General features: G+C 36.0%; 1 protein-coding gene and 1 long non-coding RNA gene across 2 annotated transcripts in view; one reads left to right on the plus strand and one right to left on the minus strand.

Annotated features, from left to right (window-relative positions):
* The window catches only part of hid1a (HID1 domain containing a), a 39,988-nt gene extending 18,338 nt beyond the window's left edge, over positions 1-21,650 (minus strand). The window contains exons 1-11 of the mRNA XM_049468126.1: positions 21,496-21,650; positions 17,954-18,103; positions 14,457-14,627; positions 10,061-10,183; positions 8,589-8,695; positions 5,973-6,089; positions 4,880-5,087; positions 3,094-3,150; positions 2,856-2,996; positions 1,605-1,695; positions 771-922 (exon numbers count right to left, since the gene is read on the minus strand). Coding sequence (XP_049324083.1) covers positions 771-922; positions 1,605-1,695; positions 2,856-2,996; positions 3,094-3,150; positions 4,880-5,087; positions 5,973-6,089; positions 8,589-8,695; positions 10,061-10,183; positions 14,457-14,627; positions 17,954-18,103; positions 21,496-21,561 — 1,383 coding nt within the window. The 5' untranslated portion in view covers positions 21,562-21,650. The remainder of the gene's footprint in view (positions 1-770; positions 923-1,604; positions 1,696-2,855; positions 2,997-3,093; positions 3,151-4,879; positions 5,088-5,972; positions 6,090-8,588; positions 8,696-10,060; positions 10,184-14,456; positions 14,628-17,953; positions 18,104-21,495) is intronic.
* LOC125784464 (uncharacterized) overlaps positions 1-25,585 on the plus strand; it is a 320,028-nt gene that overhangs the window by 40,911 nt on the left and 253,532 nt on the right. The window lies entirely within an intron of this gene.

The raw sequence follows: 25,585 nt of genomic DNA on the forward strand, positions 1-25,585 counted from the left end.
CTTGACGGTTCACATTCAGTGTAAATGTAAGTGATCTGTATCTGTGTGTAATGTGAACACAGAATCTGTTCCTGAATCGTCTCACATGCTGCACACTGATACCTGTATAAACGCCTCCTTCTTCACCAACAACAAAAACCCTCATATTAGAGAGACGAGAGACTCGTAGCTTTATAAAGGGAAATGGATGAGTTAGCAGCTCATATGTGGAGCATCTTTTGCTGGAGTGGAGAGTAAACAGCTGCTCTGAAGTTCATGCTCAGCTCCAGGAGGAGAAAAAAGGACAGGCGGTTTGCTTTTGCTGTTTTTGCAGCTATAGCTGCACAGCTGCAACAAGAGATGCAGTGTGGGTACGAGAGAAGAGAAGCATGTAGCGCTAATGCTAATGCGTAAAAGCAAAAGGATGCATGAATTCCACATGACTTGACTGTTCACAATCATGTCGCATGTCCATGGATCGAATACGTATCAGACTTAGGACCACATATGTAATAAAAAAAGTCAAAAAATCGGATTTAGCACGTTCACACAGCCATGAAAAAATCAGATCTGAGACACATTGAGCAAAAAAAATCAGATTTGAGTCACTTCAGCCTGGTAATGTGAATGTAGCTTTAGACTAAAAAAAACACCACAGAGTTCAGACCTTAACCTCATTGAGAATCTTGGGGATGTGCTGGAGATGTATTCATTGTTATAAAATATTAATTATTATTATATTATATAGTATATAAAGGCAAGCACACATAAAGGACAGACTGTGATCTTACCACAATCAGGAGGTCGGCATGCGTGCCGGTGAACACTGGGATGTCCATAGGGACGTGTAGAGAGAAGGGTTTATTCAGACGCACCCCGAAGTTCCTCTCTCCGCTCAGCAGCAGCAGAATAAACACACCGATGTGCATCAGACCAACACGAGCTACAGACACGCCCAGAACATTTCAGTGTCAATTAGAAATACAACAAAAACACTAAAGACACACTTTCTGTGATAAAGCCACACAATATTAAAGACACATTTTTAATTCCATGAACTTATCGTATTTTACAGACTATAAGGCGTACTATCAATGAACATCTATTTTCCGGTCTATTTTCATACATAAGTAAACAAAACATTTTCTTTTAAAGTCAATCGAGTGCTGGATGTTAATCTACACAGATTTCTCTCCTGAAAACTGTTTAATGAAGTGAGTAAAGCTCTTCCGTTTATCTACAGTAAGCTCAGAGTTCTACTGTTTTTAACATCTTGGTTAGCAGTGCTAATGGTGGCCACCTAATGCCACCTAATAGTGCTAGACTAAGGGACTCTGAGTGTTCCAGTAAGTCAGGGCGCTATCAGCTAGCGGTTCGTCCCACGTAGCTTGTTTTAACATGGTAAATGTGCAGACTACAGTCCAGCTAGCACTGCAGTTAGCGGCTAATGCTAATACTGCTCCAGTCTTAGTGCTGGAGAAACTTCACTGAAACTCCTGTTTAACTCTGTACTTCAGTGGAGTGACTTTACTGCTCCTTAATACCTGAATGGTATTTTTGAGAAAATTAAAGAATATTAAGTGCACCTTTTAGTGCAAAAAACACGATACATTCAGAATACTCACACTGGTCAGCCCTGGCATCATTCAGGTAGTAGAGAATGGGCACCAGTACATCCAGCACATCACTGCTCTTCAACACGAAGAAAAGGAATTTCTGACACAGAAAAAAGAACAAAAAACAGTAAATAACATAAAAAAAACAAAACAAATTTCTGACAAAAGCTAAAAACTTTTTCTGAGGTTGTTTTCATGCAAGCACTATTTATCTGGTTAAATCGGACTCTTGCTGGTTTGTGCACTTGATGCGGTTTGTTTGACGTGGGAAATCATTAATCAAACTTGGGTTCGAACCAAAACTACCGTTTCCATTTGAACTTCTGATCAGTTTGTTTGGGGTGAAAACGTGATCCGACCTTGTTCCGAACCGTCTATCAAATATCTTGTTGTTTTTTTTTTTATCTAAATGGCTGTTCAGGAACAGTTTAACCTGATTTATTACCCAGATGTTTTTTGCAGCTATTAACAAATGCATCTCTGCTGCTGCCATGCTAAGCTGTTTTCACACAGAACCTTCTTCCTATATTTACTTTCCAGCTCCCGCACCAGACAGCTGTTTTGTTGTGTCTAGGTTTGTGCCTGTGTGAAAATAAACCAAACTGAGAGGAAAGATGCTCCACGAAAACAAACTCATCAACTGATTTACACCAGAAAACCCAAATAGATGTGTTCAAATACACTAAGATTGTGTAGCTGTTGAATATGTCGTAAAATCCAACATTAGTCGCAGGTTAGCTGCAATGCTAACAGCCAGGCTCAGCAGGGTTGGAGCAGGTAAGCCATGTTAGCAGGCGTGGCTACTCAAATGTGTCTTTATTTAAGATGTAAATATTATCAGATATGGAGATATTTTTATTATTTAGTTTGACCATTAATTTGACCCTTTTCTACAGGAGATACAGGATATTTAATTTTCTAGTTTACCCTATTAATTTGATTATAGCGCCACCATGTGGAGTAATGAAGCATTTTCCAGTGAAAATCTCAAATAGGGGTGTGCCATATATTATGTTATATTCATTTTCAGGCTACAGTATATTCTTGAAATTATTTCAATCAAAAAAATCCCCTGAAACATTACGATATTATTTTAGGGCCATATCGCCCATCCCTAATTTATATTAAGTGCTTTTTACAACAAAAATGTCATAAAGCAGTTTACAGGGATTCTGTACGGGTCCAGATCCTCTTTTGAGTAAACACAAAGGCTACAGTAGCAGAAAAAAGTAAATAAATGTGATATAGAGTAAATCATACTTTGTTAAAGTCACAGAGCTTCCAGAAGAGCACCAGCAGCTCCTGGTGGAACTGGATCTTTTTGGTGGAGTTGGGCAGGTAGGTCTGAGTGAGCGGATTGGTCAGCAGGCGGGCCAGACCTTTCAGCACAAAGTCATAATCCTGCAGGAAACAGGAAACAGTATTATTTTACAAGTCCAGAAACAAAGTGGAAAAAGATAGAAGAACAGATTTTACGAGGCACAGCCAGCATACCGACCTCCTCCCTGTGAATTCTCGACAGGTAGTTCACAAACAGGTTATCCGGACCAGCAGACTGCAGAACAAAACCAGATTTTATTTAATTTGCATGATTTAAGCAAAATTTATTAAAATATTTCAGAGATTCGGAGATTGTTCTAATGGAAACGTGTGTGGAAATATATTTATTGAAAAACTTCAATCACTTAAAAATAATAACTGAAATAATATAATTTTCCTCATTCTGATGGCTCATTGTGTTTAGATGTGAGTAGCTGTAGGTGTTCCAAATATGTCAGTGTCTTTGCTATCATAACGACGGGAAAAGTACACCTCTAAACGCAATGCAAAATGCATGTGGTTAATTTTGGACGTAACATAAAATAAACCAATCAGAACGTCTCATAATTCATTGCTCATCATTCTCTTTAAGAGTAGATCAGGTGAGCTCTGACTTTGGCGGATTGCTATTGTAACAGTGCAGCTACCTGGACATGTCCAACCCATGTCTATTAAATCTTTGGGTATTTGTTAGGGCTGGGTATCAAAATTCGATACCAAAAAAGGTACCGACCGAAATGTCTCGGTGCTACTGAGTTCCGAAAGGTAAAAAAAAAAAAATTCAGTGGAAGTTTTCGATTCTTTGCAAGAAATATGCATTAATGCGCTAAACACTGAAAATACACACAGCGAGATAAAATCAAGAGTTTCTTAGACGGCAATTTGAGAAATGTGAAAGTGCGGTAAGCTGTTGAGTGCACCTTTGTTATTTGTTATTTATTATTCATCATTATTTCTTAAAAGTATTTAATCCTTCTATTCTGTTCATTTGTCAGAAACAGCAATCGTGTTCCAGGGTCATTTTGAACTGGGTCATTTTTAATTATCCAAAAAATTATTTAAAAATCCTAACAAGCAGTGTGAATATTTATTTACTAACTCCATTACTAATTATTCTATCAATATTAAGTACAACGGTGCTTCTTACCTCAACTAACAGGTAATGCTTCAATTAGGATAATGTTGCAAATATGTGAGATGAACCATTTTCATATTATATGTTGATTACAGTAATTACGGCAAGCAGAAAAAGTTTTATACTGAAAAAAAAGACTTTTAACTATTTTTTTCCTAGATCTTCAAACTTTAAAATGGGACGAATTGACCCGGAACATAACAGGAGGGTAATATTTTAAATATTTTTTTTTATTTTATATCTATATATATATTTTAATGTTATTTTATTATTATCATTATCCCTACTGATATACTTTTTTTTCAATGTGAATTTTTTCTGTAAAATGTTATGTCTTTTGTTTTGACTTGCAATTGTTGGTTAAAATATATATAAAATCCAATAAAATTATTGTTTAAAATAAAAAACAAGCTCATTGTTTGTTTGTTCCAACAAGATCCAAAAAGATGGAGTCTCAAATTATGACAGTATGAGAATGAGATTGCTCATGTCAGCTGCTAAATAAATATATTGTGTGAAAATAATTATGTTTTTCTTTTTTTTTGGTTACAATTTAGAAAAAGGTATCGGAAAAAGTATTGTCCGGGTATCGATACTGAATTCAAAGTATCGTATCAGTACAGATATTGAACATTTTAAAAGGATACCCAGCCCTAGTATTGACAGACTGAACTGAAACACTACAACCCTGTAACTGTAAGTGAGTGTGTGTTTAAGTGCGTATTTAAGTGTGTGTATTTAAATGTGTGTGTGTTTAAGTGTGTGTGTGTGTGTGTGTGTGTGTGTGTGTTTAAGTGTGCTGAAGGTGTGGTGGTGGTGGTGCTCCTACATCCTGCTCGTCCATGCTGGAGGGGGAGGGAGCGCGGTGGGGCTGGTTGCCCTCGTGCTCCAGGGTGACGATGAGGATCTGCACCGCCTGCTCCACCAGCTGCTCGCGGTAGTCGGAGAACAGCAGGTGGTTGTAGGGAATGCCGTAACCCACCGGGTCATACGCACACACCACGTTAATCAGAGAGGTAAACAAAGGTAGGGCATGCCTGGAGGAGTGTATACACACACACACACACACACACGAGTTATATCACATCACACTCACTCTGCTCTTTCTTTTTAAATCACTGGCAGTGTTTCAACATGGTTAAAGTACAACCTTAACTACAAAAAAGAACAAAGAATTTTTTTACACCAGGAGTAAAGCAGCATAAAGTTATCCAAAAGCAGTGTGTAAGACTGGTGGAGGAGAACATGATGCCAAGATGATGTGGCATGTGATTAAAACTGTGATTAAAAACCAGGGTTATTCCACCAAATATTGATTATTTCTGAACTCTTAAAACTTTATGAATATGAACTTTTTGTTTTCTTTGCATTATTTGAGGTCTGAAAGCTCTGCATCTTTTTTTTTTTAATTATTTCAGACATTTCTCATTTTCTGCAAATAAATGCCCTAAATGAGAATATTTTTTAATTTGGAATTTGGAAGAAATGTCGTCTGTAGTTTATAGATCAGTTTTTAGTATATATAGTGTTTTTATCTGAAAAAAGCACCACATATGATTTGAACAGATGCGAATAAACATAAATACAGTAAAACATAACAATGAATTCTTATTTTTAACTATAAGTATGTTGTAAGTATCCTGTGAGCTGAGCTGAAGAGCTAAGTGTAGTTTTGATCCAGATTTCTCCTGGATGCTCCTCAGTCAGCATGTGCATATTATGTTCAGTTCCGTCAGCAGCTCACCTGATTTAACACATTTTCCAGTAATTTACCAAACCAGGTGTAGATTAATATGATGAGAACTAGAAATAAATAACTCTATTAAACTCAGATTAAGAGGAGGAGAGATTAGGAGATGGTGTTTTAAGGCAAACTTTTGCTTTTTGTAAAATTTTGTAAAATATATATATATATATATTACCTGTTCTCTGTAGAGCAGAAGAAGGTGACCCAGGGGTTGAGGATGTTTCCATCAGGTGATGGAGGCAGGTACATGGCCTCTGAGAAACAGGTCAACAGCAGCCTCAGCAACTCCGTCCTGTGAACCCAAAACACACACTCTCATCACTCTGATACTGCTGAGGTATATTTTTGATTAGAATAGCACAACTGAGGTAAAATTATGATTAGGATAGCACTGCTGAGGTAAACGTACGATCAAAATAGCACTGCTGAGATATACTAATGATTAGAATAGCACTGCTGAGGTATACTAATGATTAGAATAGCACTGCTGAGGTAAATGTATGATTACAATAGCACTGCTTAAGTATATTTATTATCAAAATAGCACTGCTGAGGTATACTAATGATTAGAATAGCACTGCTGAGGTAAATTTATGATTAGAATAGCACAACCTGGGTATTATCATAAATAGAACATCACTGCTGAGGTAAACGTACGATCAAAATAGCACTGCTGAGGTATACTAATGATTAGAATAGCACTGCGGAGGTACATTTATGATTAGAATAGCACAACCTGGGTATTATCATAAATAGAACATCACTGCTGAGGTAAACGTACGATCAAAATAGCACAACTGAGGTAAAATTATGATTAGGATAGCACTGCTGAGGTAAACGTACGATCAAAATAGCACTGCTGAGGTATACTAATGATTAGAATAGCACTGCTGAGGTACATTTATGATGAGAATAGCACAACCTGGATATTATCATAAATAGGACATCACTGCTGAGGTAAACGTACGATCAAAATAGCACTGCTGAGGTAAAATTATGATTAGGATAGCACTGCTGAGGTAAACGTACGATCAAAATAGCACTGCTGAGGTATACTAATGATTAGAATAGCACTGCTGAGGTACATTTATGATTAGAATAGCACACCCTGGGTATTATCATAAATAGAACATCACTGCTGAGGTAAACGTATGATCAAAATAGCACTGCTGAGGTATACTAATGATTAGAATAGCACTGCGGAGGTACATTTATGATTAGAATAGCACAACCTGGGTATTATCATAAATAGAACATCCCTGCTGAGGTAAACGTACGATCAAAATAGCACAACTGAGGTAAAATTATGATTAGGATAGCACTGCTGAGGTAAACGTATGATCAAAATAGCACTGCTGAGGTATACTAATGATTAGAATAGCACTGCTGAGGTACATTTATGATTAGAATAGCACAACCTGGGTATTATCATAAATAGAACATCACTGCTGAGGTAAACGTACAATCAAAATAGCACTGCTGAGGTATACTAATGATTAGAATAGAACTGCTGAGGTACATTTATGATTAGAATAGCACAATCTGGGTATTATCATAAATAGAACATCACTGGTGAGGTAAACGTACGATCAAAATAGCACAACTGAGGTAAAATTATGATTAGGATAGCACTGCTGAGGTAAACGTACGATCAAAATAGCACTGCTGAGGTATACTAATGATTAGAATAGCACTGCTGAGGTACATTTATGATGAGAATAGCACAACCTGGATATTATCATAAATAGGACATCACTGCTGAGGTAAACGTACGATCAAAATAGCACTGCTGAGGTATACTAATGATTAGAATAGCACTGCTGAGGTACATTTATGATTAGAATAGCACACCCTGGGTATTATCATAAATAGAACATCACTGCTGAGGTAAACGTACGATCAAAATAGCACTGCTGAGGTATACTAATGATTAGAATAGCACTGCTGAGGTACATTTATGATTAGAATAGCACAACCTGGGTATTATCATAAATAGAACATCACTGCTGAGGTAAACGTACAATCAAAATAGCACTGCTGAGGTATACTAATGATTAGAATAGAACTGCTGAGGTACATTTATGATTAGAATAGCACAATCTGGGTATAATCATAAATAGAACATCACCGCTGAGGTAAACGTAAATGTATGATCAATATAGCACTGCTGAGGTATACTAATGATTAGAATAGCACTGCTGAGGTATATTCATGAATAGAATAGCACGCCTAAGGTAAATGTATGATTAAAACAGCACTGCTGTGGTATATTTATAAAATCTATGTTTGTTACTCAGGCAAATATTACATTTTGGTCAGTTTCCAACACATATTTTCATTTCAGTGCATCCCACCAACTCCGAACACCAAGCATGCCGCAGTGAGCGACTGTATCTGTGTAAATATGATAAACTAGATTCGTCACAAAACTGTATCTTTAGAAGCTAAGCAGCAGCAGCAGCAGCAGCAGCAGAAGAGCACAGCCTGGTGTAAAAATAGATGAGCTGCCCGTCTCACTGTGTTCACTAATGAACTCCCGAGCTGCCGGCTCGTTCACACTCATCACTGATACAGATCAGTGCCAGCAGGCCGTGCACCGCGGTTACTGATTAAACGCTTACAATGGAAACCCTGCTCTGAAACACAGCCAGCTCCATTCACTGTGCACCGACACTGTACAGGACTAGAATTTCACTCACAGCGAGCAGCACTGCTGAGGTAAACTTATGATTAGAATAGGTTACCATGGAAACCACGCTCTGAAACAGAGCCAGCTCCATTCACTGCTCACCTGTTCAGGTCGTGAATATAGTTGAGTGGGGGGGACTGAGCGAAACCCACCCCCGCCTCCCAGATGTATTCACAGCTGTCCAGAGACTGCATGTCCTCCACCGACTCCTGTTAAACATATATAATAAGCGTCAGAGCAGAGTGTAGCACCTCTGCTAAGCTGTTTGCTTTTTTAGCATGCCTTTTAGCCATTTTCATCCCATCTGGCAACCACGCTGTGTTTTGTTTTATTATTTATTTATTTATTCAATTGTTTTATTTTTCATATATTTTACGACTGGTAAACAGAGCAGTAGCAGGTGGATGCTAGCTACCATGCCTTCACTCAATACCCAAACAGTATTTCTTTTATTTATTATTTTTTACAGTTTTATTCCTTATTATTTCTGATTTCTTACTAAATGTTTTCAACCTCTTTGATGATGTAAACGGTCGGCAACATGTAAATGAGGGTCAACCTCAATGTTTTCCTGAGTGAAAATAAAGGTTGATTATTACAAACTACAATTTGCCTAAATAAATTACAAAAGATTTAAATATAAACATATAAAAACACAAAGTATATAAAAGATTTACAGAAAATAACAGTAACACACAAACAAACCAGATCCAAGTAGTAAAATTGCACATTACCCTTGTAAACAAAGATATATTGCACTTATAACACAGGACGTGTGATGTCACTTAAGGCAATTAAATCAATTAAACACATCATGTTGCAATGTTGTTTTGATTCTTGACACTAGAAGTAGATACACAGCGCTGTCTCTGTGTCTGTGTGAGTGACAGGCTGCTGCTGCCTGAGAAGCACGAAGGGGAGGGGCAGGAGTAAACACGAGGTAATCGCATGCATGGCCTCCATCCACATGGTTGGGCACGTGCTTGTAAACATGAGCACATGTGGAAAGCTGTGCTCCTCAGTCCAGCACAGTTTAGCACTGCAGATATTTCCAGTTACAGCTGAATTCACACTTTTAATCCCAGAAAAACTTATTCTTAATCTTATTCACCTTTTAAAAAGCCATTTAAACGCCTGATTAAAGTGCCGATTACTGTTGTTTTGCTGTTTTCTCGGGTTTTAAAGCTCAAAAAAGAACATTTGCAATGTAATTTTTTTTCCAATATCATGCAGCCTTAAATTAAACTCTTAGAATCTTGAATATTACACTTGAAAGTCTGGATCAGAGTCCAAATTGAGGTTAATTTGATCGTTAAAGACCTGTTTTCCTCCCTATTTTACATTAAACAGACTCTCTGCTTCCTCATTCCACGAGCTCACCTGCCGGGTTCACTAATCCTGTACGAGATTTAAGGTGAATTAAGTGAAAATAAAAGGAATCTGATCCTGTGAGCGTATGAATGAAGTGGAGAGACGTCAGGGGGACGAGAATAACCGCAGGAGTAAAGTAGAGGAGGTGTGATCTGGCAGAAAGGAATGGTGAGTGCTGATAGTGATCCGAAGCGCTCACTGACCGGGCCGCCCCTCCGGTGGCTCTGAACGGTGAAATCCGGGCAGAACAGCAGGTCAGCAATGGCCAGCAGTAGTGACTCCGCCAGCGGCCGAGCTCCTTCATCATCATCATCCATCTCATCCATCTGTAAAAACATCAGACAAGACAATATAAGAGACAAAATGATCATTTATTAATATTAAAATCAGACGAAATCGATCCAACAAGCCTCGAGTTTAAACTGTAGAGCAATGCGGAATTGTGGAAACATGCTGAAGCAACACGTTGAGATTCAGTCATAGGTTGCCTGGTCTGTATAAAACCCTCAAGGGGAATTTTGACATTAGCTGTAAGGTCTAAAGAGGTTCATGTGAGATCATACAGGAGAGACGTTGTTGGGTTTATAATACAATCAGTTGTAGTATTAACATACTGTTCTGTATTTTACTGCGTAAAATAAATCATACATAAATTATAATCAGTTATCAGTAAAAATTGATTGACATCTATTACAAGATGATTACTTACAAAACATTAAAACATTCACCTGCAATTTACCTTTAGAATTTTGGATGTTTCAGTCAAAAATATTTTCAGTTTCTCTGATTTTGCTATTTATAGGTTTATGTTTGAGTAAAATGAACATTGTTGTTTTATTCTATAAACTACAGACAACATTTCTCCCAAATTACAAATAAAAATATTCTCATTTAGAGCATTTATTTACAGAAAATGAGAAATGACTGAAATAACAAAAAAAAGATGCAGAGCTTTCAGACCTCAAATAATGCAAAGATTCATTATTCATATTTATAAAGTTTTAAGAGTTCAGAAATAATCAATATTTGGTGGAATAATCCTGTTTTTGAATCACACTTTTTTTTCATGCATCTTGGCATCATGTTCTCCTCCACCAGTCTTACACACTGCTTTTGGATAACTTTATGCTGCTTTACTCCTGGTGTAAAAATTCAAGCAGTTCAGTTTGGTGGTTTGATGGTTTGTGATCATCCATCTTCCTCTTGATTATATTCCAGAGGATTTCAATTTGATAAAATCAAAAATATTCATAATTTTTAAGTGCTCTCTTATTTTTTTTCCAGGGCTATAATATATTGTTTCTCATCTCAGCTCTAACTCATACCATTAGTTTTAAGCATTTTAATTGCTTTACATTAAAATAAGCAGACAAATATTAAATATCTTGGGATTATAATGGCTTGCAATATTAGTATAATCAGTATTTAAAGCAAAACGTTCCTATAATGCAGTTTTTAATATTTGTATATATTTGTAGTGAACAGATCTGATCTGATACACTCAGTACACTTTTTATACACTTGCATCACCTTAAAAAGAACCGTAACAGAATCTGAAAGATGGATTTTTCAGAAACTGGGGTTTTGTCTTCCCCTAAAGCACTTATTCGCTCAGCTGCTGCTTCATGAATACCTTTCTGTGGCAGGAGTTCAGATCCACTAGAACACAGCATTACATAATTCCTCACTCCTGATGCCTCATATACAGTTCTGAAGAGGCTACGCTACAGCTCGGGAGCTTCACAGGCTCGGTAACTGAGTTACACAACACTCACTGTACTGCAGCTCTACTGCAGATATGAATTTTACTCTGTTTTTGTTTGAGATTGGGCTGAAAAATATAGCATTTTAGCATTAACATCATATTGTGTGCATGTGCATTATTTATAATTTTATAAAAAAAAAATCAAAATACACTACTGCTACAAAATAAAAATAAATTGTATTATTGTATATTATATGATATGATACGGCACAACCCTAACTGAGATATTAAAAAATACAAGATACAATACATTTTATCAGATTTACAGTAACAGAAGTCAATGATTCAGAACGTCATGATACTAATAATGCTAATAATGCTAATAATGCTAATACTGCACTCCAAATATCTCCATATATCCAGGTAAAATAAAAAGTAAAATAAATGATACTGGACAGATGTAATCTCTTAGTCTCTAGTAGATATATAATGATAAAAGAGAAAAGTGTGAATTTTTCTTTTGCTAAAAACAGTAAAAAGAAATAAAGTGATAAAATGTGATAATTAGGGCTGGGTGATATAGCACTATCATTCAGGGTATAATATCATTCACTATATTTAAACAATGTTGGCGATATTATTGTATATTGAGTAAAATACAATATGGCACATGCACCTAAAATTCTTTATACTGTTTATATCCATATCTGAATCATATCGCTGTGACCGAAATTCAAGCCTTGCTTTACGCAAAAGATTTAAAAAAAATCCATATCATGATATAATGAGTAATCATTTGTTTTGCTGTTTTACTGTTTTTTACTTTAAATTGTTTGTTTGCAGTTTATACGCATGTAACAAAAAATTATTCCCGTTTTGTGGTAGATTTCTGTTGTTACATTATTTATTTATGTTACATTTATTATTAATATTGTAAAATGTTGGATAGTTCACTTCAGGAGAAATCTGATGAATAAAGGGAATAAAAGGAAATTTTGTCCCACAAAATTGAGCAAATCAATGGCAAAAATTCCGCAATTCTGTGATAAATCAAAGCATATTAATCTGTATCCTTATTATTAATAATAATAATACTTTATTTATATATAGCGCTTTTATAAAACCCAAAGATGCTTATTATCTTTACTTGACCACCTTCAACACTCAGCCTATTGTCTTAAAATGCTGCTTTTGTCCTGGTTTTGTCCTCATGCTGTAAAACTGGTCTAGGATCACGTTTAGCTTTCACATGCTAATGAATAGAATAAAGCAGGAATGTAGGAGCTGATCCTGGACCAGTACTTTATCCCAGACACCTGATCCACACGGTCCAACCTCCAGAACCCCACAGACCAGCTTTATTCTCCACCTCTCCTAAAAGAACAGTCTGTATTAGCTGTGTGAGCACTCTAAAAGATTCTTCTTTAGAGAAGGAAATGGTTCTGTACTGCTAAATCAGAAAACCATTGGGACAATATGGAAAATGCAATTTAAAATAACTATAAACACAGTTTTTCTCATATTTATTTGGGGTTTTTTTGACAGCAGACAGTACAAAACACAAGATATATTCATGTTTTATCTGTTTACGGTAATTTTATTTCATTTATTATTACAAAATGAGCCATTCCTGCATTTCAGACCTGAAGCGCATTCCAAAAATCAAATATATTTAAGCAGTTAAAACATGAAATAACTTAAAATCAAAGAAAATACAAAACAAACTTTTTATATTTTATATTAGCATTTTCCCAACTTTTTCCTACTTGGAGTCACACTAAATATTTGGAAAAAAGAATAAAGTATTGCATAATAAGGTATATGTGTAAAAAATATATATATGTTGTTCATTTAATGTCTATATGATAGATGCAGTTCTGTTCATATTTGTTTGCACTATTAGCAGCACTAAAAATACTTTAATTTTCCCAAAAATCATCAGAGCTGCTTATAATCCGGTGCTCCTTATGTATGAATTCTATCAGTCAGGTATTAAGGAGCAGTAAAGACACTCCACTGAAGTACAGAGTTATACAGGAGTGTTTAGTGAAGTTTCTCCAGCACTAAGACTGGAGCAGTATTAGCATTAGCTGCTAACCACTCTAAGTACTAGCTATTTTCCCATTCAGAGGTGAGTATTATCGGCCTGTAGCCGGCTGCTAACCCTGGCTAGCACTGCTGGAGCAACATTAGCATTACCTGATAACCGAGCTAAGCGCTAGTTACCTCTTTCACTGTTCAAAAACAAGTATTTCAGACTGTAGTCTGCGCGTTTACTGTGTTAAAACAAGCTACATGGAAACAACCGCTGCGTGATTTGATCAGCCGTGGTTTTATGTTTTTTGGATACAATCTGGGTTAGCACCCGAACATCCCTTTCAGACAGCTTCCTCTTACAGCATCCACAGTTAATCCTGTTGGATGTGGTTGGTCCTTCTTGGTGGTATGCTGACATTACCCTGGATACCGTGGCTCTTGATGCATCACAAAGACTTGCTGTCTTGGTCACAGATGCTCCAGCAAGACGTGCACCAACAATTTGTCCTCTTTTGAACTCTGGTATGTCCCCCATAATGTTGTGTGCATTGCAATATTTAGAGCAGAACTGTGCTCTTACCCTGCTAATTGAACCTTCACACTCTGCTCTTACTGGTGCAATGTGCAATTAATGAAGATTGAACACCAGGCTGCTCCAATTTAGACATGAAACCTAAAATCCCACACTAACAAGATCACAGGTGTTACAGTTTCATTGTCCAACCCCGGTATATTATAAAGCTGACATATTGTGCAATAGGGTACTTCCAGTATGCACACAAAATGCAAGCAACAATATAGCACTACATCATCTGAAATTAATTTTCTTAATCCACCAAAATCCATCCATCACTCACCCCGGCTCGGCCGGCGCCGGGCACGGTGGACCAGAAGAAGCCCCTCCAGTCCTGGTCCTCGAAGATGTAGGGCAGGATGCGGGTGAGGATGCGGGTGCAGTTCAGAACCACCTGTTTTTCTCTTTCACTGGGGCATCCCGACTCCGCCGCCTGCACCAACTTCTCCACCGCCTGGAGAGAAAACACCCAGAGAACGAGTCAAAAACTTAACAACCTCTACAACAGAAAAAAACTCTCACTTTTCCTTTCCTGGGACGGTCCTGATGAGTGCCAGTTTCATCACCATAACGTTTTTGACTAGATTATCTTTGCGACTGTACTTGAGGATACTTTCTTGAAGGACAGTTCTAGTAATTGACTTTCAGATTGACTGACCTTCATTTTTTTTTTACTTTTCTTTACTTAGTTGAGTAGTTGTTGCTTTAGAGCTATTCACTGTACCTGTAACTCTACCTCTTCACTACTTTACTTTAACTGATGCTCTCAAACACTTTATTAAGAGACAAGAAATTCAAGTAATTAACTCTTGATGAGCAATATATAAACATTTAAAAATAATGAAAAAACACTTTTCTGAATCAGTTTCCAAATATTTCCCAATAAAATTATTCTCATTTAGAGCATTTATTTGCAGAAAATGAAAAATGGCTGAAATAACAAAAAAAAAGATGAAGCTTTTAGGCCTTAAATAATGCAAAGAAAACAAGTTCATATTCATACAGTTTTAAGAGTTCAGAAATAATCAATATTTGGTGGAATAACCCTGGTTGGTTTTTAATCACAGTTTTTTTTTTCATGCATCTTGGCATCATGTTCTCCTCCACCAGTCTTACACACTGCTTTTGGATAACTTTATGCTGCTTTACTCCTGGTGTAAAAATTCAAGCAGTTCAGTTTGGTGGTTTGATGGCTTGTGATCATCCATCTTCCTCTTGATTATATTCCAGAGGTTTTCAATTTGATAAAATCAAAGAAACTCGTCATTTTAAGTGAACTGTAAGTAAAGATGACTTGACTACAAAGAAACTGCTTTATCTGCTCATATTTGAGTAGAGTTTGAATGAAACGCATTTAGAGAAGAAAGGATTTTGAGGCTGGGAGAAATCTGAGTGCAATTAAAATCTACAGCGGCAGCCTGGGAAACACAGCTGAACCAGGATCGATTTCACCTCCGAGTTTCAGGAGAACAGCTGGTGAAAGAGGCTATTCATGACTGAACTGAAAGAGTGAAGCTGATCCTAAACCCAGTCTTAGTGGATGATGCTCAATAAATATATAGCAGTGATTCTGCTACATACAGCTCTGGAAAAAAATAAGATTCCACTTAAAAATGATGAGTTTCTTTGATTTTATCAAATTAAAATCCTCTGGAATATAATCAAGAGGAAGATGGATGATCACAAACCATCAAACCACCAAACTGAACTGCTTGAATTTTTACACCAGGAGTAAAGCAGCATAAAGTTATCCAAAAGCAGTGTGTAAGACTGGTGGAGGAGAACATGATGCCAAGATGCATGAAAAAAACTGTGATTAAAAACCAACCAGGATTATTTCAGTTGTTGTTGTTAAATCTCAACATTACATTTAATTAAATCTAAAAGGAGGGATGGAGGAGGAAATCAGAGAGAGAATAGAAATGATCACCAACATAAAACACTCTATATGTTTACACAGATTTTAGACTCACTTTTAAAATATTTTAATCCCTATATTTACTGACAAAATACAGAAACAAACTTTAAACTTTAAAGAAATATATAATAGAAATTAACATAATATTTTTTTGCACAACTAATAGGCTTATAAAACATTGCTCATTTTAAAATAGGCATAACAACTGTCATCACTCTGGTAAAGGTGTTGCCATGTGGGTCAGCCAAACGTCTTCCTGTACCAGTTTTCACAAATAAAACAGGAACTATTCATACATGGAAAACAATATCCACTTAGAAATTGTGTTTATCCAACACCCACAGTGATTCTACAGTAGCATGTTCACAAGCTAAGGGCAGGAAATGTGTGTATCTGAAAATAATGCCCCCTTAGAACCATACACAATAATAATACCATTGCTTATACTAACTGTAATACAGGCGGTTGTTAAAACAGTAAACTAATTTGCCCATCAAAAGTGAGAATTGTGAACAATCACGATTATATTACAGCGATTAGATAAGGATCCATCTGTAAAGTGATAAGGAGCCTGTTGGTGTTTTATATAAATAATTGAAACCTTATGAAGAACAGGTGGAAAGAAATATATATTGGATTTATCGTAACTAGGGCTGTATTGGCAAAGACTTAACGATTCGATATGCATCTTGATACAGGTACAATTCAATGTAATTCGATACTATAAGCCATTTGACATACTGCTTAATTGTTTAAATCAAATTTTAGAATATTAGTTAGTCATATTTACAAAATCTGAGTAGAAAAATATATATATTGATATAGTATTGCAAATGAAAATTATAAAATATATCGCCATATTGATATTTTGTTCCACCACTTAGTTTGTATGAGTGAGGATTAGACTGGAATTATAATGGTTACTATTACAAAAAATAATTATAGATACCTGTAACTGTGATATATAGATATATGGATGGATGGATGGATGGATGGATAGTATGATTATATATATATATATATATATATAGTGTGTATAGTGTGTATATATAGTGTAAAGTGTGTAGTGTGTTTATAGTTTATTGTGTAGTGTTTATATACTGTATAGTGTGTATATATAGTGTGTGTGTACTGTATAGTGTGTGTATATTGTGTGTATATATATATATATATATATATATATATATATATATATATATATTTATTTAGTGTGTGTGTGTGTATAGTGTAGAAGTAAAAGAAAGGTTTACTTTGTATCCAATCAGAACAGTGGAATGTAATGACTAGTGAATTGACTAAATGAACCACTTCTGACACCAATCTTTACTAATCTAAACTAATAATTAAATATCAATGCCTGTAACCTGTAAACCTGTAAACCCATCCACATGACATATACAGCTAAAATCACCTGAATCTGACAAACATACTACAAGGTTTAATCTGGTAAAATATGCCTTAGATTCATTTTTCTGATTTTGTAAGATGTTTTAGGTTTTTAGTCAGGGTCTGTGTGATACTGAATACTTTATTTTGTGTAATTAAAGAGAGTATATAGTGTGGCTGCTGCTGTATAGAACTGGACGGCTGTAAAGTGAATTAAGATAAAAGTGATGTTTTTTGTTTTTTTGCTGCAGATATGAAGCTTCTAAAGGAAGCAGAAAGCTGGAGACAGGAAGGGAAGTGCACAGACTGCTTCCTGTACCCTGTGAACTGTGGGCACTTCACCCAAACAGCCTCATCAAAACATTCCTCCTTCATACACAATACATTCAATACATTTTACCCCAGGAATTTTATATAATGATTAGTGAAAGGCCTAAATCTGATATTAATACACTAATGAACTTTAAATAACTTACCTTATAGCACAGGGTTGCCAGATTGGAGGGGGATTCCTCCCTCACAGCCCGGATCTCAGCAGCCGGAACCAGAGCGAAGGTGTCCTGTACGGTGGTGGCGGTGTCGGCCCAGAACTGATCCCAGAACGCATCGTCTGTAGCTTCAACAGGCTGAGGATCAAAAATCAGTAAATGAGTGAACAGCTGATAAAAATACCAACACGAGTAGCATCACAGCGCTAACGCTCGGAGGAAAGCGTAGCGACTCGGTTCTGATACAACAGCTCACAGACGCAGCCTTGTGCTGATCCACATCACCCTACCAGCTGTGCTCTCTCTGGGCTCCGGCAGCTGATGCTAAGCTATGGAGTGAATTTTGTGCCAAAAGTTTTACACAAAAAAAATAAATCCGCAATCAAAATGTTAGGAATCAAAAGCAAAAATTGTATGTTACAAATTCAAAAGAGAAAAAATATATAGCAAATATATATTTTTAAATATACTTGGTTATTTTATTATCCTTTGCAGTTATTTGAAAATTATTTCAGTTTGGTCTTTGCTTTTATTTTTGTGTTTTTGTGAATTTTCTGTGGATTTTTTGGATTTTTCTGTTAAAGACTTTTGCTTCTGGAATCCCTCTTTTGCTTCTGCTTCAGATTTTTGCTTCTGAGTTTTGGCACAGTTTTCACGGGTGGGCGGGGCTTAGAAGAAGGGGTTCCCCTTGAATCTCCATTGGTCAGCTGGTTCTGGACTGGCGGGTTCCCTGAACCCTCGTCTGAGACTGACCACGCCCCCAAACACCCGCCAGCTTCAAGCGTCCTTCCAAACACGGAGTGAACAGCAGCTTCCAGCAAACAGCAACAGATACTTTTACAATTAAATATTATACAAACGTTATGTTTAATGTTATATTATGTTATATTATTCTCTGTTTCACTCCATTTAAAAGCTCACATTAGCAAGATGTGCTAAATATTCACGCGCAAATTATGATAGTTACCTAGTCAATGAGCTAGTGAGTTAGCTAATTACCTAATCAGTGAACTAGTCAGTTATCTTAGTCAATGAGCTAGTGAGTTAGCTAGTTACCTACTCAGTGAGCTAGTGAGCAACCTAGCCAGCAAACTAGTGAGTTATCTAGCCAGTGAACTAGTGAGTTAGTTACCTACTCAGTGAGCTAGTGAATTACTTAGTCAGTGAACTAGTGAGTTACCTACTCAGTGAGCTAATGAGTTAGCAGGTTACTTACTCAGTGAGCAAGTGAGTTACCTAGTCAGTGAACCAGTGAGTTACATAGTAAGTGTGCTACTGAGTTAGCTACTTACCTACTCAATGAGCTAATGAATTAGAATGCTACCTAGTCAGTGAACTAGTGAGTTACATAGTCAGAGAACTAGTGAGTTAGCTAGTCAGTGAACTAGTGAGTTACATAGTCAGAGAACTAGTGAGTTAGCTAGTCAGAGAACTAGTGAGTTAGCTAGTCAGTGAACTAGTGAGTTACCTAGTCAGTGAGCTAGTGAGTTACCTAGTCATTGAGCTAGTGAGTTAGGTAGTTACCTACTTTCAGCATGAATATTTAGCAATCTCGCTAATGTGACTTGTGAACATAACGTTTGTATAATATTTAATTGTAAAAGTATCTGCTGCTGTTGCTGTTTGCTGGAAGCTGCTGTTCACTCCGTGTTTGGAAGGACGCTTGAAGCTGGCGGGGTGTTTGGGGGCGTGGTCAGTCTCAGACGAGGGTTCAGGGAACCCGCCAGTCCAGAACCAGCTGACCAATGGAGATTCAAGGGGAACCCCTTCTTCTAAGCCCCGCCCACCCGTGAAAACTGTGCCAAAACTCAGAAGCAAAAATCTGAAGCAGAAGCAAAAGAGGGATTCCAGAAGCAAAAGTCTTTAACAGAAAAATCCAAAAAAATCCACAGAAAATTCACAAAAACACAAAAATAAAAGCAAAGACCAAACTGAAATAATTTTCAAATAACTGCAAAGGATAATAAAATAACCAAGTATATTTAAAAATATATATTTGCTATATATTTTTTCTCTTTTGAATTTGTAACATATAATTTTTGCTTTTGATTCCTAACATTTTGATTGCGGATTTTATTTTTTTGTGTAAAACTTTTGGCACAAAATTCACTCCATACTAAGCTGCATGACTGGGATTTTGCCGCTGTATATGCTATTGGCCCAAAAAATCCGTCCAGCCAATCAGTGTAGAATGTCGTTTCCCCACGTAATAATTAATTTGCATAAAGTAAAAAAAAAATCACAAGGCAATTTGTCGCTTGTCCTCCAATAGGAAAGGAATGAATAATGATTACTATTACAAAATTAATTATAGATATCTGTAACTGTGTGTAGTGTAGTGTTTGTGTGTGTGTGTGTGTATATATATATATATATTTAGTGTGTAAATATAGTGTGTGTGTAGCATATAGTGTGTATATATAGTGTGTATGTATATTGTGTGTGTAGCGTATAGTGTGTGTAGTGTAGTGTGCATATAGTGAATTTATAGTGTGTATGTATATACTGTGTATATATGTAGTGTATATATATATATGTTGTATATATGTATATATATATATATATATATTCGTGTATGTATATAGTGTGTGTAGTGTATAGTGTATATATATTATATATATATATATATATATATATATATATATATATATATATATATATATATATATATATATATATATACATTAGTGTATACAGTGTATGTATATAGTGTATATATTGTTTGTATATATAGTGTGTGTGTATATAGTGTGTATATATATATATATATATATATATATATATATATATATATATATATATATATATATATAGTGTATATGTAGCAACCAGAAGAAGCTGAAACGCTGTTCTCGTGTGAAGCTGAAATCTCGCGTCATCTCTACAAACTACAAACAGATCCTGTCTGCGTTTCACTGGATCCCGGTCTAATAAAACATTTCCAGCTTTAAATCCACTGATTAACCTCTTTAATATCATAATTCGCACTGATTACAGAAACATCTCTCTATAAATCACCATTTAATCTGCGCTTTTATGCTGAAAATCATGAAAATCATTCACAATATGTTGAAACACAGCGGCGGCGGAGCTCAGGTCTCTGTTTATTTAAGAGAATAAGGTTAGAAATCTGATATTCGGCTTTTTTCCCTAATTTGTTTTTTAAAAACCACAAATAAACAAAATAAAACACAGATAGACCCAGAATCAGCTCTCTAACGTTATATCCATATTTATTTATATCTACCCTCCTGTTCAGGTGCAGCAGGTGCAGGGCTGTTTTTATTGGCCTGATAAATAAATATATCATAATAAAAGCAGGAAAAACAGATATTTCGCGTTAAACAGTGAGATAAACAGCAGATCTCGCTTTTATCAGCAGGTATCTGTGTTTTTAACTGAGGTTTAGTGTCTCAGACCCTCATCCTTGATGTTGCGGATAGCGATCTGCCTCCATCTGGAAGCGTTCAGGCGCTGCTCGCCCAGTAAAACCAGTAAATCCAGTATAAATGAGGGAATAAAGCGCTGACCTGGGTTTTAGTGGTGAGCTGAATGACCGCTTTCCTGAATTTGAGTTTGGAGTCGGTGTTTCCCATGTTTTCAGCCCGTGTGTTTTATTATGAGGAGATCCTTCACTAATCCTCCTCCTCCTCCCCGCGCTGTTACTGTTACTGCCGCCGCTGCTGCTGCTGCGCCACAGATCCTCCACCCACAGACACCGAGATCACCCACTTCACTGTGTGCTGTGAGCGGGAGCGACCACTAGAGGGCGCTCCAGAGTGAGGACAAAATGAATGGGTTCAAATGGAGCGATTGAGAAAAATAATTTAAGCAGTTTATTAATGTTTATTAATTTTTAGACTAAAAATATTCTTATTATATTACTTCTAACACAGAACAAAATCATACGACGGCATTTTAGGGACACTCTTAAAAAAATTAAAATAACAGTTAATCAAAAATAAAGTTGCAATATTACAAGATTCAAAGTCAAAGTCAAAGTCAAAGTGGTTTTTATTGTCATTTCAGCTATATACAGAGTACACAGTGAAACGAAACAACGTTCCTCCAGGGACCATGGTGCACATAAACACAGTGTAGACAGAACAATAGTGCAACAGTACAAAAGTGCAGACAGACAATACAACACCATACAGACAAAGAATAATAAATAACAAGACAGTGTGCAAATTATGCAGTGTGCAATAGAGTCCAGTGAGGTAGTAGGGTTTTTAGTGCTTTCCATTTTCTGGGGTAAGTGGGGTAAGAGTGTGTGTGCATGTACAGAAAAAACATCAGTTCAGTCTCTGCAGTTAAGGAGTCTGATGGCTTGGGGGTAGAAGCTGTTGCAGAATCTGGTCGTGCTGGACCGGATGCTGCGGTACCTTCTTCCCGAAGGCAGGAGGGAGAACAGTTCGTGTGAGGGATGGGTGGGGTCATTCACAATGCTGGTTGCTTTGCGGATGCTGCGGGTGGTGTAAATGTCCGTGATTGAGGGGAGAGAGACGCCGATGATCCTCTCAGCTGTCCTCACAATACGCTGGAGGGTCTTGCGGTCAGAGACGGTGCAGGTCCCAAACCAGGCAGTGATGCAGCTGCTCAGGATGCTCTCAATGGTCCCTCTATAGAAGAGTGTGAGGATGGGTGGAGGGAGACGGGCCTTTCTCAGCTTCCGGAGGAAGTAGAGACGCTGCTGGGCTGCTGGGCTGGAAGATTAAAGTTCTAATATTAAAAGTATAAAATTGTACTAATACGAGATTAAAGTCTTAATATTACAAGAAAAAAGTCAAGTAGTTTTATTGTCAATACTCCATATATACAGGACATACACAACATTGAAATTATGTTACTCTCCTTCCCAAAAGCTACAGCACAGATAAGTACAGAAAATAAGGTCATAAATATAAAAGAACGAGAGACACAAAATAAACGATACAACAATGACACAGGTATAGACATACATGGAAAAAAGACACAAGACAATAGTGCAATAGTGATGGGGTGGGGGGACGGGAGAGGGAATGACAGTACAAGTATAAACAGAAACCATATAACAGTAGTGTAAACATAAAGGTAAAATAGCTTAAGGCTGGTAAAGTGAATGAGTGCATACAGTTCAGTTCTAAGCTGATTTAAAGCATTTTAAGGTAGTTTATGTGCAATTCTGACACAATTTGTAAATTTGTGTGTATTGTTTTTTAATAAATAGTGAAATATAATAGTGTAAAAGTGATTTTGCATTTCATTTGGCGTATTTTGAATGTTAGTGTGGAAAAGCAATGCATCTTGTAGATTGCATTTACAATTTTCCAGGATAGTGATAGCAAACAGACATCCAATCAACGGTCAACTTCAATTTCACTTCATATTCTTATAGCTTGACATTGATTTTTAGTCAAAGTCTTTTTTGTTGTTTCAAGGTTGTTGTTTTTTCATTGTCAACATTAAATGATGTAATGATAAAAAAAATCTATGTTTATTAAATGTGCCATGCTATCAGCACTGCATCAGCATTAGCTCACCAACCAATCAGCTCATAGTAACAGTAATGCAGGGCCTTTACCATGTAAGTCCCATTTACTGTAAAAACTAAAATAAACAGCTACGTTTCCTTGCTTTTATGGCTAAATACATAATTATACTTTCTAAAATGTACTATTTAAATTTTTTTTTTTTTTTCAAATTTTTTGCCGTAGCTCGGTGGTAAAAAACGGTGGCTATAGGAAGTGGTCAGTCTCTGTATAAACCAGCTCTGCGGCTGCGCTGTGTGTCATCTGCGGAGGCGGTGATAAAGCCACAGAGCGTATAAACAGATATCGAGAATTTTTATTTAACATTAATTTTTATTTAGGTTTTTTTTTTATTTAGACCACCTGAGAGAGGTTCAGAGTTAAAAATTAAATATTCATTCATTTTTATACTTAAAGTATTCTTATTTCTTCAACACAGAGTACGTTTTAATGCTACATACATGATTTTAACACTTTAAAAATCCAGTTATAAACCTTTAAAAATGTGCTCTTGCTGCAAGAACATTTAATCAATGAAAGTTATTTTTTTGCAGTTTATGCTCCCAGACTGTGGAATGATCTCCCTACTGATCAGAAATGCACAGAACAGGCAATTTATTCTCTTTCAACTAGTTTAGTTGAAATATGGAAGCCCATTTCCGCCACCTGAAGAAAAAAAAAACGTCCTCAACTAAGTCATAATTATGAGATACTAAGTCTTAATTATGAGATAGTAAGTCATAATTATGAGATACTAAGTCATAATTATGAGATGACTTTTTATCTCATAAATATTACTTACTATCTCATAATTATGACTTTTTTATCTCATAATTATGACTTACTATCTCATAATTATGACTTACTATCTCATAATTATGACTTACTATCCCATAATTATGACTTTTCTATCTCATAATTATGACTTACTATCCCATAATTATGACTTTTCTATCTCATAATTATGACTTACTATCTCATAATTATGACTTTTTTATCTCATAATTATGACTTACTATCTCATAATTATGACTTAGTATCTCATAATTATGACTTACTATCTCATAATTATGACTTACTATCTCATAATTATGACTTACTATCCCATAATTATGACTTTTCTATCTCATAATTATGACTTAGTTGAGGACGTTTTTTTTTCTTCAGGTGGCGGAAATGGGCTTCCATAATATGAAAAGTCTAGTGGGTCATAATAAAAAATGGTACAGTAATATTGATTGTTCTTTAGGCAACTAAAGAGGTTACTTACTTACTTCATTTTTAGATCTCTAATGCACTGAAACTCCAATGTCAATGATCTAAAATGTCAGATACATTTGATTTATCTGTGTTTTTTTTTTACGCAGAATTACTGTTAGTATTGCAGTGTAAAAAGGGACATTTAAATTATTATAATGTTATTACTGCATCAGCATCAGCCCACCAACCAATCAGCGCACAGTAGCAGCAACGCTAATGTTTATACTAATTAAACCCTTTTACTGTGAAAAACAGAAACGCACAGCTAAGGATTCTTTGCTTTTATTAGCGACATATCTTATTATAATTTCCGAAATTAAAGGAATAACCTGGACTATCAGCTGTATACTTTATTTAATTTGTGTTTTTAGCCGTTTAGCTTCATTCACCCCCATTCATTTTGGACCCGCTCGCGCGCTCCCTCTAGCGGTCAGCTGTATTATTTTATTATAATGGAGGAGATAAAAGTAGGAAGTCTCGCCATAAATTTGATAAGAGCCTTAACTGCAAACTTCCGGGTTCCTCGAGCTCCACGCTGTTACCAAGAGCTACGGCCACTTTAGTTTAAAACCTCGTATTTACAAACGTAGCTAAAATCCTAAAGCACAATTTAACACAATTTGTTAGAAAGATAATAATAACTGGAGGCCAAATATTGGTATAGAAGAAAAATAAAAAAGGGAGAAAAAAATAAAAGTATAAATATCCACTGTTTTAACAGCTTTTTAGTTTTAAGAGAGAATATTAGGTGACTAACTTATGTATTGTTTGGTTTTATAGTTTTTATTTTTCAAAAACAATAATTTCAGGTTTTGAATGAGAAAATTAACAATTGTAAATGTATGACTTT

This window comes from Astyanax mexicanus, chromosome 19 (assembly GCF_023375975.1).
Source record: "Astyanax mexicanus isolate ESR-SI-001 chromosome 19, AstMex3_surface, whole genome shotgun sequence".
Classification (NCBI taxonomy): domain Eukaryota; kingdom Metazoa; phylum Chordata; class Actinopteri; order Characiformes; family Acestrorhamphidae; genus Astyanax; species Astyanax mexicanus.